Here is an 18,286-nt window from a genome sequence, read left to right on the forward strand (position 1 = left end):
ACTCCATCTTGGGGGAAAAAAAAATTTGTCCTGACAAGCATTTCAAAATTCATAAACATAGGCAGGTATATATTTTTGCCAAGATTCAAAGGCTAGTATCAATGTTTGGAAATCTATACCATACCAATGGCCAACAGCAACCTCCCATGATTACTACCCCTTTTAATGCCATTATCTACATCCAAGGATATACTACATTTCTGCCACAGGAGAGAAGAACCACTAAGTAGTAGAAGGGGAAAGCTTTGAAGTCAGAAACTAGAATCTGAATCCAAGTTTTTCCTCTTATGAAGTAGGCTATGACCTTATACAAATTACTTAACTACTTTTAGTCTCAGATTATACTCCTACAGAGATAAGGACTACCACCTAAAAAGATTATTGAGAGGAAGAAATAAGGTGGTACTTGAAAAATCACATGGTATATCAAGATAAATTGTATGTTCAAATGTTACTTTTCTTACTTTCCACTGACTTGGATTTCAAATGTGACCTTGAAATGTTTTTCCAGGCTGGGTGTGGTGGCTCACCCCTGGAATCCCAGCAATTTGGGAGGCTGAGGCAGGAGGATTTGTTGAGCCCAGGAGTTTAAAGACCAGCCTGGGCAACATGGCAAGACTCTGTCTCTACAAATTTTTTTTTTTTTAATTAGCCGGGCATGGTGGTGTGTGCCTGTGGTCCCAGCTACTTGGGAGGACTGTCTGGGGCTATAGTGAGTCATGTCTGCACCACTGCCCTCCAGCCTGGGTGACAGTCTCAAAAAAAAAAAAAAAAGAAAGAAAGAAAGAAAGAAAAATAAAGCTTTTTCCATTAGAGTGTTCCTGGCCGGGCACGGTGGCTCACGCCTGTAATCCCAGCACTTTGGGAGGCTGAGGTGGGCGGACCACGAGGTCAGGAGAATGAGAACATCCTGGCTAACATGGTGAAACCCCGTCTCTACTAAAAATACGAAAAATTAGACAGGCATGGTGGCGGGTGCCTGTAGTCCCAGCTACTTGGGAGGCCGAGGCAGGAGAATGGCGTGAATGCGGGAGGCGGAGGTTGCAGTGAGCCGAGATCGTGTCACTGCACTCCAGTCCGGGCGACAGAGCGAGACTTGGTCTCAAAAAAAACAAAACAAAAAAGAGTGTTCCTAATGGTGGCTAATGACATTAGTACAGTACTCTAAGTTAAGAGTGCTTATATATATATTTATAGTATTTTACATGGGATGGGGTGTGGGGGAGAAGAAAGAGCACCTGTCCATACCCCCTAAAAAAAGAAAACCCGAGAAAAAATTATATAAAGAACACTTTCACATTCAGATTCCATAGATGAAGAAATCATATAAAACATGCGTATACTTAAAAGTTTAAAAGCCCCAATAATTTATATCTCTTACAAAGAGAGAGTCTCTATACTATTAGATGCTGGGAAAAGGGGAGGATCTTAAAGTCTAGGGTCTACTACAAAAGGTTTTATTACTTGAGTATACCTTGCAGCATCATTATCATTAGGAGAGTTAAGTAATACTATCCATTGTGATTTTGCTACAACTGGACTTTTTTCATCATGTTAAAAAGAACACTTAGTCTATCCTAGAACAAAACTAAAACTAGGGTGATGAGCTTTCAGGGTAAAATATATCTATGGAAAGCACAAATACTCCATACCTTGTTAATGGTAATGATGTTATTTGCAATTACAGCTAGTAATCCCACATCTGTTGGTCTGTGAACAACAAGCAACAGTCAAAACCAAACAAACCTTTAAAAAGAACCCCATCCCCTATAAAAGACACTTCCTTTTAATAACTCACTTTAGTTTTATTATTTGATTGTAAAGTTGCAAAGCCTCCTCTGTTCGACCCTGAAGCTGCAGAATATAAGCCATCTGACCATGAATGATGGCCAGTTCTGCCTGTGGGTCTTCCTCAGTCCCATCCTAAGAGAAAGAAATATTTTTCCCATATAAATTTTCCAAACTGATCTACATATTTTCCAAATGACCCAAACATTCAAAAGAGATACAATCCTGAAGACACATAATTTCAGAAATTTTCCCTTAGAGTCAGTTCTTTAGAAACAGCCAGCAAGAGAGAAGTTTAAGTGAAAACAGCAAAAAGACTTCAACTTCTAAGAAGTATCTAAAGAAAAAAAAAAAAAGAAAAGGCAAAAAGATCCTAGAAGAACATGGTAACAAGTTTAGGACTACCATTTATTGATCATTATCATCCTCTAAAGCCCAAGAATTAAAAAACGTAAGTAAAAAACAAGCATGGAAGTGTATCTTTTTATAATGATACCCCTAAATTCTGGAAACATAATTTTCTCATAAAAATCACATTTAAAAATGCTTTTCTCTCTATTCTACCATAACTCTACCTCAAAAACTAGAAAATTCCAATTAACACCATACAAAAAAACTTCAAAAGCTGGAACTAATTCTGTACTTTAATCCTATAATTGAACAAATTCTGTAATTAAAGTAGTAGCTCCCTTAACCGATGCTCCAGATTAATCCACATTTCTCCTTTCCTTCTGAAAAGGCTGTACAATGAATACTCAAGACTAGGAGACAACAGTCCTTTAATGACCCAACACTCCTGCTCTCACCTGGTGAGTATCTGCTGACCAGGAGTCAGATATGTTTGTTTCCAAACCCATTATGCAGTTGTGTTTGATGAGGAAATGATAAAACTTAAAAATATTAAAGAGAAGAACTATGGGCTGGGCATGGTGGTTCACGCCTGTAATCTCAGTGCTTTAGGAGGCTGAGGTGGGAGGGTCACTTGAGGCCTGGAGTTTGAGATAAGCCAAACTTGTCCACACAGCGAGACCCCCATCTCTACAAAGAAGAAAATAATTAGCTGGGCATGGTGGTGCTACTCAGGAGGCTGTGGTGAGAGGATTGCTTGAGCCCAGGAGTTTGAGGTTACAGTGACCTATGATCATATCACAGCAATCCAGCCTGGGTGAAACAGCAAGATCCTGTCTCAAAAAAAAAAAAAAAAAAAAAAAGAGAGAGAGAGAGAGAACTATGAATGTGAAAAGAGACATATTTCAATGTAAATCACGTTGAATACTCAGAAAGATACGGTAAAGGTAAATTCCTAAAGAAAATTATTGTCTAATTAGTTGTGAACCAAAAAATGGTAAGAGATTGGTAAAAAACAAACAACAAAAAAAAAACATAAGGACTCTATAATGGAAGTGCTTACCAACTGTATTTAAGATATTGTTACACTTAAAAAGAAAAACCAAAAGTGTAAATTGGGAATGTTGAATTATGTCACTACATAAGAAATACACATGGAACTCCTAGGAGCAGACCAGTCCTCAAAGACCTTAGTCCTACATCCTAAAATGGGGGAATAAATTTACATTATATAAATGTATAATCAAGTGCTTAAGGTTATGTCAAATTTTTTTGTATTGTGATTTCTCACTCTAGTAGACTTCATCAAATAACTGATACTAGAGGGTGGTTTCTAGTGTGATTCCTACTTAATGAATAGCCATCTTCTAAAAAAAGTCAATAAATAGTACAATGAAGCCTCAGTAATTTATCATAGTCAGAAGTGTAAAATTTAGGTTTAACAATGATGGAATACTTACAGTGTCTTCTGATAATGAACGACGGCAAAGATCTACAGGAGAAAAATTGTTTTAAAAGTAGTATTGCTGGGTAAATCCCATTTCTTTCACTATTCCAAAGAGCAAGATCTAAATTCCTAAGCAGAAGATTCCAAGATAATCGTAGTAACAAGCAATTGTGAAATTTACATTAGCATCAAATATACTACATATATATTATCGGTCTCTTGACTTTCCTAGCTCTTTGGCACTTTTCTTTCATTTGTTGTGTCTGTGCTAAAAATATTTGTAAAGTGCATTAAAAAATACAAATGTAGTAAATATTAATTGCGAAAAATCAATTATAGAAAAGTATAAAAATAAATAATCCTACCACCCAGAGATAAACACTACTAGCATTTCGGTTATTTAGTTTTTTAATATTTTTGTTTGTTTGTTTTTAAAGTTGGAGGTCTCACTCTGTTGCCCAGGCTGGAGTGCAGTGGCTTAATCATAGCTCACTGCAGCCTTGAAATTCTGGGCTCAAGTGACCCTCCCACCTCCACCTCCCAAGTAGCTGGGACTATAGCTGTGAGCCACCATACCTGGCTTAGTTTTATGTAAATGCACAGCTGCATTTTAAAATGAAAGTGAGACACGGTGCATACTATTTTGAAACCTCCCTTCCCCATTCAATATCCTGTGGATATCTTTGTTACAATAAACATAGATCTACATTACTGTATCTTTTTTAATGTTATTGGTTGTAGTGACTGTAATTACTTTGTGATTATGGTAAAATTTAGCCAATCCTTTAATAGTACAGAACTTTATGCTGTTTCTAAATTTCTGTTCTTATGAATATTCCTTCAATGAACATTCATACAGACACATACGTAAATTTGTCTAATCATTTCCTCAAGTTTCTAGAAGTGAAATTATTGGATCAAAGGGTAGGTAAATTTAAAATCTGCTACACATCACCAAACTGCTCACTGAAAAGTCTGTATTACTCTTACACTCAAACCCACAATGTATGAGAATGTTCTTCATTGGGTATGATCAAGAAATTATAATTTTGCCAGGTGCAGTGGCTCACACTTGTAATCCCAGCACTTCGGGTGGTCAAGGTGGGTGGGTCACTTGAGGTCAGGAAATTATAATTCTTTTTTTTTTTTTTTTTTTTTTGAGACAGCGTCTCACTCTGTCACCCAGGCTGGAATACAGTGGTATGATTTCAGCTCACTGGAGCCTCAACCTCCTAGGCCCTCCTAGGCTCTGCTGCCTCAGCCACCAGAGTAGCTGGGAATACAGGTGTGTACCACCACACTCGGCCACATATATATATATATATATTTTTTTTTTTGTAAAAACGAGGGCTTACTATATTACCCAGGCTGGTCTTGAACTGCTAGGCTCAAGCAATCCTCCTGCCTTGGCCTCCCAAAAGTGCTGGGATTATAGGCGTGAGCCACTGCACTCAGCCAAAAAAATTATAATTCTTAAACAGATTTTTCTTCTCATGATGCTCTAACCTTTGTTCTTATTTTAACTTTCAACATTTGACAGTAAAACTGTGATCTCATTTTAACCCCTAATATTTAACAGTAAAACAGACTTTGTTTCACCTTTTTTTCCACCCCAGTGATCACTGCAGTACCTACATCACTTTTATAGCTTCCAGGGAAAAATTTATGCACAAGCAAAGTCAAAATGTTCACATGTTAATACCTGACACAGTTCTCTAATAAATTAATTGTTTTCTTAATTAAAAGCTTCAGCTGGGCACAGTGGCTCACGGCTGTAATCCCAGCACTTTAGGAGGCCAAGGCAGGCAGATCACTTGACGACAGGAATTTGAGACTAGCCTGGCCAACATGGCGAAAACCATCTCTACTGAAAATACAAAAATTAGTTGCGCATTTCTGGCATGTGCCTGTGATCCCAGCTACTTGGGAGGCTGAGGCACAAGAATTGCTTGAACCTGGGAGGCGGAGGGTGAAGTGAGCCTGGCCAATATGGTGAAACCCCATTTCTACTAAACATACAAAAATTAGCTGGGTGTGGTGACGCGCACCTATAATCCCAGCTACTCGGGAGGCTGAGGCAGGAGAATTGCTTGAACTCGGGAGACAGAGGTTGCAGTCAGCTGAGATCGTGCCATTGCACTCCAGCCTGGGCAACAGGGTAAGATTCTGTCCCACTCCATAAAAAAAAAAAAGAGAGAGAAAGACGACAGGAACTTGGAGAAATTGTCACTGCATCAATAACTTCCATTTAATAATTTCACAGAAGTCAAATGCAATTTTAGAAGATACTCTACAAAGTTATATGCACATTATATTTACAGATAAGTTTAACAAACTTCCAACCTTCAGCTTTTTGTAGGATTTTCATGGCCTGGTTCAGCTGGCCTTGGCCTATCAGTGCACATGCAGTGTTGTAGCACAGCTCATGTGTGCCTTCTTGGAGGCCCAGGTTCTCCTGTCAGGGGACAAAATACCAGTTAAATACTAAATATGAATAATAATTCATGACTGTATGGGTACACCACAAGGATACTCACCGGAACCACTTTTTCCCAATTGCTTTGAGCTGCAACAACTGCTGAAAGGTTTGTTTTCCTCTCCTCATCATAATCATCTTGGGAGTTTCGGACGAGATCTCTATACACTGCTAAGCATTCATCATAGCGTTCCAAACGGTATAACTGAATAATAAATAGCAAGTAAAAAATCAGAGACAAATATGGTGTTATGTCTTTAATAACATGCAAACCTTTTTTGGAACCACTAAGTAGGAATCCTAGTTCAGCATAACGTGAACAATCAACTGTTTATGTTTTATAATTTTTAAATAGTTCCATGTACTAGTCATACTTTCAAATAAATTACTTTTTGAAAATACTTTTAAAATGAATTTTCACTATATTGTGGTTCTGTAGGCAGGATTCAGTTGAGAAAAGTCATTTTCTTTCTTTTCTTTTTCTTTTTTTTTTGAGACGGAGTTTCGCTCTTGTTGCCTAGACTGGAGAGCAATGGCGTGATCTTGGCTCACTGCAACCTCCACCTCCCTGGTTCAAGAGATTCTCCTGCCTCAGCCTCCCGAGTAGCTGGGATTACAGACGTGCGCCACCATGCCTGGCTAATTTTGTATTTTTAGTAGAGATGGGGTTTCTCCATGGTCAGGCTGGTCTCAAACTCCCAACCTCAAGTGATCCGCCCACCTCAGCCTCCCAAAGTGCTGGGATTACAGGCGTGAGCCACCGCACCCGACCCAGAAAACTGATTTTCTTTTTTTTTTTTTTTGAGATGGAGTCTCGCTCTGTCACCCAGGCTGGAGTGCAGTGGCGCGATCTCGGCTCACTGCAAGCTCCGCCTCCCAGGTTCATGCCATTCTCCCGCCTCAGCCTCCCGAGCAGCTGGGACCAGGCGCCCGCCACCACACCTGGCTAATTTTTTGTATTTTTTAGTAGAGATGGGGTTTCACCGTGTTAGCCAGGATGGTCTTGATCTCCTGACCTCATGATCCGCCCGCCTTGGCCTCCCCAAGTGCGAAAAGTGATTTTCTTTACCTTTCTTCTTGAAATTAGTAAAGTGCCTAAATAGGTTGTGAAAGAACACTTTTCTATAGGTCTAGGTAACCCTGTTACCTAGATCTAAAATTACAATGAAAATATTTTTCCACAACACAAAATGATTACTAAAATAGGAACAAAATTAAATGTTAAGAAAAAGACTTAATGTTTCCTAGGAGTTCGCTATAATCTTCATTTTATCTTTCTCAGAAACCAGCTATCACACAGGTGAGTCTCAAGCAGACACAATAGAATTCCTACTGATTTCATTCAAGTTGTGCTCAAAGAACAACAACTGCCACTCTAGGTCAATTAGTCCATTATGTATGACACAGGTTGATGTCCTTAACCTCAAAATGCTAGAATTTACCCTAAAGTTATCCAGTTTACCTTAAAAGTTTTTTATAGACGTACAATCCATGAATTTGTCCAAATCTATCTTCAACTCATTTGTATTATTAAATCCATACTACCTCCTGAGGACAATACATTCAATACAACATTATTTGCCCTAAATTGACATTTAAAAGTCTTTAAGAGGAGTCCAGGCATGGTGGCTTACACCTGTAATCCCAGTACTTTGGGAGGTCAAGGCAGGCAAATCACTAGATGCCGGGAGTTTGAGACAAGCCTAGGCAACATGACATAACCCCATCTCTACTAAAAAATATAAAAATTAGCTGCACGAGTTGGCACATGCCTGTAATCACAGCTACTTGGAAGGCTGAGGCAGGAGAATCGCTTGAACCTGGGAGTCAGAGGCTGCAGTGAGCCGAGATAGTGCTACTGCACTCCAGCCTGGGAAAGAGAGAGAGAGACTCCATTAAAAAAAAAAAAAAAAAAAAAAAAAGAAAAACTTTAAGAGGGTTTTGCTAGCTATAAGATACACATTTCTGTCCTCTTGTCATTAACAGCCCTATTTTACATTAGGCTTAATTTTATGTCTCAAAATACTTTAAAATATTTTCACAATTTCATGGGCTAGAATCATCTAAATTCTTATCTATCATGACATCCTTAGAGTAAAATATTAGTGAAATAGTATTTCAAATCTGTTTAAATATGCAAGCTCAATGTGCTTCATCTTTCTAACTCAAAAGTCAAAATTAAACAGATTAGTTCATTTTCTTTGATTTTCTGATTACCTGAGGAAGTCATTTGTTCATAGCATATTATATATGCAACTGTTTGTATGAAGATCAAGAAGAGGAATTATGTTCAAACCTTAAGGACTGGTTTGGTGGTCAGTTTTGTGGAGCATCAGGATGGGCTGGGTTTCCTCAACCCTGCTCCTTGCTAGAGGTAGTCATGCTCACTCAGTATCACTGTCAACATGTATTTAAAAGCAGTAATTACCACTTGTCCATAAAGCTCCTTCAGTTTGTCTGTCTGCTGGTTGGCACTTTCTATTGTCTTCAAGGCATTCTCAATTCTGTTCAGCCTGTACTCGCAATATGCCTTTTCAAAGGAGAGAGAGTTACTGAAGAAGGAAAAAAAAACAGTATCTGATTATTATCTAACAATGCAATGCACCCATTATATACAACACCACTCTAAACACTGGATTTAGTCCTGATAACAGATGAGAAAACTGACAAAGGTTAGAGACTTGTCTAAATATCAGATAGCTTGTAAATGTATATCAATCAAACATATAATTAAGCATATATCAATTTCCCTAGCCTGTCTTTCATGGATATTGTTATTAAAATTATTGGCCTTTTGAAATAAACATTTAAGAAGGAAATCATTAATCTGCTAAATAAGTAATTGTCTTAGATACAAAGATAATCTGAAGGATGTTAAATGGGTTGTTTTAGAAGTTTCTTAAATTCATTAACAAAACAATAAGCCATATAATACTTCTTTAAACTTGTTTAAGAAACAAATGATTAGCAAAGAAACAGTAACTAGAAATCTTAAAAGAAGTACCTGTAATCAAACAACTGGTAAACACTACTAACATACACACACTTAAAAATTCATCTACATTAATGTGATACCTCATTGTTGATGTTTCAACCATAATCCATGAGGAAAAATATTTATCAAAGCAAAGGCTAATGTCCTTTATTTACTTACCTAACAAAAAATTTATTTTTGAGCCAGGTGTGGTGGCTCATGCCTGTAATCCCAGCACTTTGGGAAGCCAAGGTGGGCAGATCACTTGAGGTGAGGAGTTCAAGACCAGCCTGGCCAACACGGCAAAACCCTGTCTCTACTAAAATTACAAAAATTAGCTGGGCGTGGTGGTGCACATCTGTAATCACAGCTACTTGGGAGGCTGAGGCAGGAGAATCGCGTGAACCCGGAAGGTGGAGGTTCCACCAGCCTGGGCGACAGAGCAAGACTCCTCCCAAAAAAAAAAAAAAAACACTTTTATCCAAGACTCATTGACAAAATGTTTTTGAAAATGTCTCTTTTCTCACAAAATGCCCAAAATCAAGAGACTGAATTTTAGCAAACATATTTAATAGGAGAAAAGCAGCATTGCCTCTATTTCCCTTTTATTTTTAATAAAGTTTACAATTAATTTTTAATCTCTAACACATTTATACGCCTCAAATATAAAAAGAAAAAGAGATACACTAAGAGGCTTTATTCCCACTGCTACCCAAATCTAACCTGTTCCTATTACCTCCTACAAATGACTTTTTTTTTTTTTTTTTTGAGACGGAGTCTCCCCGTCACCCAGGCTGGAGTGCAATGGCACGATCTCAGCTCACTGCAGCCTCTGCCTCCTGGGTTCAAGTGATTCTCCTGCCTCAGCCTCCCAAGTAACTGGGAATACAGGTGCACACCACCATACCCAGCTAATTTTTTGTATCTTCAGTAGAGATGGGGTTTCACCATATTGGTCGGTCTGGTCTCAAACCCCTGACCTCGTGATCCGCCCTCTTAGGCCTCCCACAAATGACTATTCATTGTTTCTCTTTATACTGTTTGTTTTGCAAATACAGGCAAATGTATATATAAATTTTTATATCCTCCTCCTCTTGTAAAAGGAAGTATAATATATATTGTTCTGCACCTTATAAACCAGTATCCCATTAATATGCTTCAAACTTAATTTCAATACATATTTTTTTGGAGCCTAGGTATAACAGTGAAGAAACTTCGACTGAGTTATTCTTGCTACATCCTCCAAGGACTCATAATTATGCCCCACAACTCTCTATGGTTCACCTCCTTAGTGGTTCAAAGGAAACACAGTGGTTAAAAAAAAAAAAAACTCTCTAAGGCTGAAAAAAACAGAAGTTACTAGTATTCCTTCCAGTTCAGAAACATTATTGACAAGCAAAAGGGGGAAAAAAAAAGGAAGGAAAAAACGTTAAAAAAAATCAGCAAATAGTTGGGAAAAAACATGGAAGAGATTATAGCTATAGTAAGTGTTTCTAATAACTGTACAAGCAACTAACTGAATCACTTACTTGGCTAACACTTTGGTGTGAGTATTGATGACATTCAAAGCTTCCTTGAAACTTCCATTCTGGATAAGGCATACCACTTTACAATGCAGGGCAGTTACGTCATCTTTGTTGATCTGTAGTACTAGAGAACAATTTTAGGAAAAGTCATTTTTAAATCCATTTCCTTTTCACATTTTTACTAAATTTTCCCACCCTGTCTCTCCGAAAGCTAAATTTCTACTTTTATTGCAACAGAAATAATTGGTCAGAACGACGGGAAGAAACAGCAACAAAACAAAACAAACCCAGAAAACAACTAATCTTCGCTTTTAACTTAAGAAGTGACAATAAGGAGAGTTATAGATTAAATTTTCAATGAGATAAAGATTCCCAATATACATGTACCAAAAAAGTGCAGTGAAATAAAGAAGAAAGAAGCAATTTCTCCAGATATTTCATCTTGAAATGCATGCTACATTCTACATAGTTCAATACTTCACAGGGAAAAAGTTCAGGTAGAATTTGGAAGCAAATGACCTAGGTTTGGTGCAAGCTTGCCAATGCTTTGAGGTATTGGGCATATCACTTAACAGCCAATCTCAGTTTTCTGAGCTACAAAATGATTAGAAAAGCATTACCTATTTAATAAGGTTACTGACAACATGAAATGAATATTTTGGAAAAATCTTATAAAGTATAATACAAAGGCAATTTATCTTGCTGGCAACGTTTCCAAAAATCATTAAAATTTCCCCTTTTCAACTAAGATGACCAAAGTATAAGGAAGAACTCAGGTGGCAAGTTTCAACGCTAACAACTGTTCGGTGTTAAAATGACCAGGATCATAGTTACTCTTGCTCCTGTGCAACTACAGAAGTCCAATTCTCAAAGAATCACAAGAATTTCTACCAATTAAGAAAACATACTGGTAAACAAGCTGACAATCTTGGCTGATTAAAGAATTCCTGCAAAATACTATACTAAGTATACAGTACTGGTTGGAAGGCTAGAGTTAATTCAAACAAATTTAGGGATCAAATAATTCTAATTCGTAGCTATTTTCCTCAATGTCTGAAATCACCAAAAGTGCACTGTGGGCACAATCACTACTTTTCACGTTAACCCAGTACTAGAGTGTTGAAAATTACTTAGATAGCTTTGCATGTTACTGACACACCTTTTAGATTACTGCTACTCTGAACAGCTAAGCCCTGCCTTGGTAATTACATTTCCAAATCTAACATGCACAGGCTGTATCTTCAGTAGAGAAGAACTGCGCACCACCGAGAACATTAAGTAGCATGGCCATATTCCAGGTATGTAGTAAGGAACAAAAGAATATGATGAATTAAACCTCACACCAAAGGCGGTAAAACCCGAAATCATCCCTTACAGGGCAAAAAAACAGGCCAAACTTTTCTTCCGACATTATTTCAAGTGTTGGTGCTTCAACACACATATTTCCTAACTTAATAACACTGAAGAGATCCCATCTATGGGAATGACAGGCCTGACATCCAGATCCAGCCCTTTCCTCTCGCCCCGTAGAACCCGTACAGCTTCCATCTGATTAGCACCAGCCTCTAAACTACGTGTCCCAAGCAGGTTCCTCCCCCTTTAGCGGCCAAAGAGAACAAGCTCCCTCAGCAATAGAGTCCTGATCACTGCGCTCAAGACAAAGAAGAAAAGGAGGCACTTTGGAATATTTGTGAAATAAAGCAGCAAAGGAGTCAAATAAGAAAACAGTTTGAAATGGACTCCGGGAGCTGCGGTCTCTTTAAAACCTTCCCTCGCTTCCCGCGGAGAGTAAAAAGAGAAGTACACGTGGCTCTAAGCAACCAGGGACCCCAGGCTGGCCTGGTGAAGCCGAGGAATGAGACCTGCGTCTTCCGGGCGCTAGGGCCCGAGCCGGGCGGACAATAGGCGGGGGGGTTTCGGGGGTCTCCCCTTCCCGTGCCTCCCGCGCGAGGTGGTCTCGCGCGCCGGAAACAGGCCGCATCCTCCAGCGGGCCTGGGCCCGCCCCAGTGCCCACCCCGACACTTACTCTTATTGACGGTCTTGAGAGCGCGCGTGAAGTCGCCGTTCTGGCCATACCGGTTCACTTCACTCCACAGCGCAGGTACTGACACCCCCCCGCTGCCGCCGCTCGCCATCTTGGAGGAGACGAGGGGCGGGGCGGGGAGACCTCTGCCCCGGAACAGGATCTCCGAGGCAGCCAAGAGGAGGAGGAAGTCGATGATTGCTAAGCGTCGCCGAGTTGGGAGCGTCTTCAGCCCTAAGGCAGCATCAGAGATCATAATCTTCTGCTCTCGTGGCAAGAAATTTGTGCGGATAGAGTTGATACACCTCACTTGAAGTTGGCCTGGAGAAAAGAGGCGTGGGACTCCTGGACGGGGTTGGGAAACGGTCACCAGTTTCGGCTCAAAGCAGCCTGTTTCCAGGAGACCGCCATGGTCGAGGCAGCGTCCTGGTCCCACGGTGCGGGGCCGGACGATCATTTATGGGATATAAATAAAAGGACTATGAGGTGGTAAATAAAAGACTACCAACTAGAAGCCATAGGGAGTCATTTGAAGGAGAAATAGGCACGGCTCATCTGTGGTTGAGGGAAAGGGATCTTGAAAGATGATTAGGAGAACTTGGGTTCTGGGGAAAGTGCGGGAAGACATTCTGGCAGAGAAGCAAACGTGAAGAAAGGTAAGAAGGCAAGAATCTCCCATTACAAAGGGTTTGGTGAAACCCTTTGCCTGTCCTTTTCGCTCCCTTCGGGAGCAGTCGGCAATAAGCTGGAAGGGTAATGGGGTGAAAATGCCCGTGGTCAGTTCCCTGGCTCTGCGACTCACTAGATGTCTGACAATAAACAAGTTACTTAGCTTCTGGGAGTCTGTTTTCCCGATTGTGAAATGGGGATACTATATTTCTTCTAGAGATATAACATATTAGGGTTTGCTTGCGACCGTAATATCAAGATGTGTTCAGATGTACGAAGGGAATGGATATCTGTTGGGTACACTTGATGTGAGTGATTTTTTTTTTTTTTTTTTTTTTTTTTTTTAAGAGACGGGGATCTTGCCGTGTTGCCCAAGCTGGTCTGGAACTCCTGGGCTCAAGCAATCCTCCCAGCACAGCCTCCCCAAGTGCTGGGATTACAGGCATGAGCCACCACACCAAGACGATGTGAGTGATTCACTTGATGTGAATGTTGTATTTTATTGAATGGCCTGCTCTTCAGACTCATATCTCGTCATGACCTTTACAACGTCTACTACTTCCTGTGTCCCTCAGGAACCTAGCTTTTTTTTTTTTTTTTTTTTTTTTTTTGAGACATAGTCTAGCTCTGTGACCCAGGATGAACCTCACTGCAATCTCCACCTCCTGGGTTAAAGCGATTCTTTTGCCTCAGCCTCCCAAGTAGCATGAGCCACCACGCCCGGTTAATTTTTGAATTTTTAGTAGAGATGGTGTTTCACTGTGTTGGCCAAGCTGGTCTCAAACTCCTGACCTCAAGTGATCCGCCCTCTCTCAGCCTCCCAAAGTACAGGGATTACAGGCGTAAGCCACCGTGCCCGGCCTTGCTAACTTCTTTTTGTCTTTCAGTCTTTCTGGTTATACGTTGAAAGTTACTTTGAGGAAACATTTGATCTTGCAGACTGGGCAGCCTTCTGGTGGCATCCTCTTAGAACAGGGGTCCCCAACCCTTGTACTGGTCTGCAGCCTGTTAGGAACCGGGCGGCACAGCAGTAGGTGATCGGTGGGCCAGTGAGCAGTACCGCCTGAGCTCCTGTCAGATCAGCTGTGATATTAGCTTCTCACAGAAGCTCAAACCCTATTGTGAACTGGGAATGTGAAGTATCTAGGTTGCTCACTCCTTAAGAGAATCTAATAGGAAATGTAATGAGCTTGAATCATACTGAAACCAGCTGTCCAACTCCTGTGGAAAGATTGTCTTCCCTGAAACCGGTCCCTGGTGCCAAAAAGGTTGGGAGACTGCCTATAGGACTCTCTACTTCTGAGCACTGATAATTAAGGGTTATCTCACTCTGTATGGACTATAGTTCTGAGGCCAAGGAACCATATTTACCTTGCTCACTGCAGTATCCCTAGGATCTAGCATGCTGCCTGGCACATAGTTGGCATTTTTTGTTTCACATTCCTTGCCTAATCTTGAGTTCCTTGAGGGCAGAAACTGCCCAGCTCCTGATATGGCATATGGTGCCCTGCCATATTTTTGTCTGGTCCTTCCAGTATATACAATGCAAAGAGCATGAAAGGTGGCTTGAACTCTAGGTGCTGGAGGGTGTAATTCTTGTGAATTAGTAAAAATCATGAGAAGAGCTTTAGACTTTTACTGACTAGAATTGTCACAGGTTTCAAGCCAGTTATGTTTAGATTTCAGGGGGTGGGAGCTCCAGATGACATGGTATACCCAAAATGTTGTGTGAGAAAATTGGGTATACCCAAAATTTTGTTATTCTGAGAAAATGTAGATTCCACTGTATTCTCCAAAGGTGTTTATATCCACCATCCCCTCCCAAAAGTTAAGAGCCACTGTCCTAGTAGTACTTTTTAGAACATTGACTTTATATAAGAATTGGCAATTTTGGTTTCTATATCATTCTAATCCTATATACTTTGTAGCTTTTAGAAATGCTCAGAATTCTGCTGCTGTGGACTTGTTTCTATTTCTTATATCATTTTAATGGAGTTTCGTGGCAAACAGCCTATAAATATGGGGCTTAACATGCCATTTTTGAAACAGGAATCTTCCAAACCATAGTGGTGTTTTTTTTTTTTTTTTTAATAAACAACAAATTTACATCTCACATTGTGAAGGATGGAAAGATTGTCTGGTGAGGGCCCACTCTGATTCATAGATGGCATCTTCTGTTTTCACATGGTGGGAAAAAAACCAGACTGATCTCTTTAAGCATGTATCTGATGCCACTTTCCTACCCTCATGATAAAATCTGAACTCCAAAGAACAGTAAGAGCTTTTGTGATCTGGCCTCTGCTTGCCACCTCCCCAACTCACATAGGTCTCTTTACTCATTTCCTAGCCCCCTTGCATGCTATTCACCTCTAACTTCTATGTAGTTATGTGTCCCCCTACCTCCTGGAATTTGCATTTTTATTCATCTGACAAGTGTTTGTCTTGTATATGCCAGTGCCGTGTATTACACCAGTTGCTGTGATACAGCTGACAACAAAGAAGACAGCCCAGTGTAATACATTTATTTTCTAGTTGGGAGAGATGGGTAATAAATAAACATGTACTATGTTTGGTGGTAATAAGTTTGCTGAAGAAAATTATGGAAAGGTAAGAGAGATTGAGTATAGACTGTGGAGAATTAGTCTTTTTCATTCACAGTATACAATTGTTTTCTAGAGATCAGAGAGTCCTTCCTACTTTTGTGTATTCACAATACCCTATTGTTAATTCCATATTAAGACTATATACGGTGTTCTGAAATTGTCTGCCTCTAGAGACTTCCAAGATTGAGAGCAGAAGGTTAATTTTGTTCATCTTTGCATTCCCAGGGTCTTATATATACATAATAGGCTGTATTTGTTCTCTAAAAAATACAGAAACAATAGGATATGTACAGATTATGAGAAATTGGCTCTGCAAAATGGAGGTGAAGTCCCACAGTCTGCCTTCTGCAGGCTGAAGGCCCAGGAAAGCCAGTGTAGTTCCAAACCCGAGGGCTTGAGAATCAGGGGAGGCAATAACGTTAAGTCCTAGTCTGAAGGCCTGAGGACCAGGAGCACCAACGTCTGGGGGCACGAAATGGATGTCCCAGCAGTTCACCCTTCCCCTTTTTTGTTCTATTCAGGCCCTCAATGGATTAGATGACGCTCACCCACATGGGTGAAGGCAGTCTTCTTTACTCAAGTCTACTGATTCAAGTGCTAGTCTCTTCCAGAAACACCATCACAGATGTACCTAGAAATGTTGTTTGACCAGCTATCAAGGCATCCCGTAGCCTAGTCAAGTTGACAGAATTAGCCATCTCATCAGTATCCACAATGTATTTTTATATTAATGGATTTAGCCTGAGAAGCTTCCATGTACAGTATCTTTTTTTTTTTTTTGGCGACAGATTTTCGCTCGTTGCCCAGGCTGGAGTGCAATGGTTCGATCTCAGCTCACCACAACCTCTGCCTTCCAGGTTCAAGCGATTCTCCTGCCTCAGCCTCCCGAGTAGCTGGAATTATAGGCATGCACCACCATGCCTGGCTAATTTTGTATTTTTAGTAAAGAGGGGGTTTCTCCATGTCAGTCAGGCTGGTCTTGAACTCCCGACCTCAGGTGATCTGCCCACCTCACCCTCCCAAAGTGCTGGGATTACAGGCGTGAGCCACTGCACCCAGCCTCATGTACAGTATCTTATGGTATCTTGTCAACTCAGAGGCAAGCAGAAGAAATAAGACGTGAGCCACCGCGCCCAGCCTCATGTACAGTATCTTATGGTATCTTGTCAACTCAGAGGCAAGCAGAAGAAATATTTAGCTCCATTTTATAACTTGACTTCCATTCCACTATTTTCATTGTACTGCAATGTGAGATTAACAATTCCACCCCAAGTATTTGAGGTGTGGGAAGCTGGATGTAAAAACACCATTAAAAACAACTCTTTTCAATGGCTTTCTAAGGTTGGCTGGGCTGAAATGGCAGTTTGTGGATGCTCCGTGGCACATCACACTGCCCCTTTCTTCATATTAGAAATTAAATCAGCCGATGGCAATATTGAATTCCAGGTAATTTTCTTTCTTTTTTTTTTTGAAACAGAGTTTTGCTCTTGTTGCCCAGGCTGGAGTACAATGGCGCAACCTCGGCTCACCACAACCTCCGCTTCCCAGGTTCAAGCGATTCTCCTGCCTCAGCCTCCTGAGTCGCTGGGATTACAGGAATGTGCCACCATGCCCGGCTAGTTTTGTATTTTTATTAGAGACTGGGTTTCTCCATGTTGGTCAGGCTGGTCTCGAACTCCTGATCTCAGGTGATCCGCCTGTCTCGGCCTCCCAAAGTGCTGGGATTACAGGCATGAGCTACCATGCCCAGAGAATTCCAGGTAATTCTCATGGTGAATGAATTCCATTCATACTGTTGTTCTTCAGTCTGCCAAATGGATATTACATAACACATTTGTGTGCCATGATGGGCCTTACATATATTGACTCATGTAATTCTCACAACTTTATGAGGTGGTATTAGTCGCATTTTCATTTCATGAAATTGAGGCACAAAAAAATTAGACATGTTGAAGATCATACATCATCCCTCACCTGGGCTACAATAGCCTCTTAACTAATCTCTGCTTCTCCTCTTGTCCACACAACAGCCAGAGAACCTTTAAATATGTTAAGTATGTCAAGCCTCTGCTCAAACTGAGTTTTTCCTGTCACACTTCAGTGTGGCCTATAGGCCCTAAGTGATCTAGCCTTTGCTTATATTGTCTTCCACTCTCATCCTTGTTCACAGAGCTCTAGCAATTCTCATGTTTGGAGGTCCTCAAGGCAAAACTCAGCTTTATTTCCCATTCCCTTAGTATGGAAAGCTATTTCCCTATCTGTGTGTCTTGCTTTTACATCATTGCTCTGCTCTCCTCAAAAACCTTCCCCTCTTATCCCCATCACCGTCCTCATTTTGATTCTTCATATACATTTATCCTTTCCTGATTTTATACTGTTTACCTTTTTATGGTTTGTTTTCCCCTCTAAAACATAAGTTCCATCTGGACAA

General features: G+C 40.4%; 1 protein-coding gene and 1 long non-coding RNA gene across 7 annotated transcripts in view; one reads left to right on the plus strand and one right to left on the minus strand.

The window, feature by feature from the left end:
• The window catches only part of SRP72 (signal recognition particle 72), a 35,854-nt gene extending 22,814 nt beyond the window's left edge, over positions 1-13,040 (minus strand). For all 3 annotated transcript variants that reach the window (XM_001139671.7, XM_009447857.5, XM_016951678.4), the window contains exons 1-8: positions 12,587-13,040; positions 10,563-10,683; positions 8,488-8,611; positions 6,121-6,264; positions 5,927-6,038; positions 3,597-3,628; positions 1,799-1,923; positions 1,653-1,710 (exon numbers count right to left, since the gene is read on the minus strand). In XM_001139671.7, the coding sequence (XP_001139671.4) occupies positions 1,653-1,710; positions 1,799-1,923; positions 3,597-3,628; positions 5,927-6,038; positions 6,121-6,264; positions 8,488-8,611; positions 10,563-10,683; positions 12,587-13,040 (1,170 nt within the window). The remainder of the gene's footprint in view (positions 1-1,652; positions 1,711-1,798; positions 1,924-3,596; positions 3,629-5,926; positions 6,039-6,120; positions 6,265-8,487; positions 8,612-10,562; positions 10,684-12,586) is intronic.
• Positions 1-13,424, plus strand: part of LOC107974315 (uncharacterized) — a 64,487-nt gene extending 51,063 nt beyond the window's left edge. For all 4 annotated transcript variants that reach the window (XR_010156303.1, XR_010156304.1, XR_010156305.1 and 1 more), the window contains 2 exons: positions 2,528-2,597; positions 10,797-13,424. This is a non-coding gene — a long non-coding RNA (uncharacterized LOC107974315). The remainder of the gene's footprint in view (positions 1-2,527; positions 2,598-10,796) is intronic.
• The last annotated feature ends 4,862 nt before the right edge of the window (positions 13,425-18,286 follow it).

Source organism: Pan troglodytes, chromosome 3 (genome assembly GCF_028858775.2).
Source record: "Pan troglodytes isolate AG18354 chromosome 3, NHGRI_mPanTro3-v2.0_pri, whole genome shotgun sequence".
Lineage (NCBI taxonomy): Eukaryota > Metazoa > Chordata > Mammalia > Primates > Hominidae > Pan > Pan troglodytes.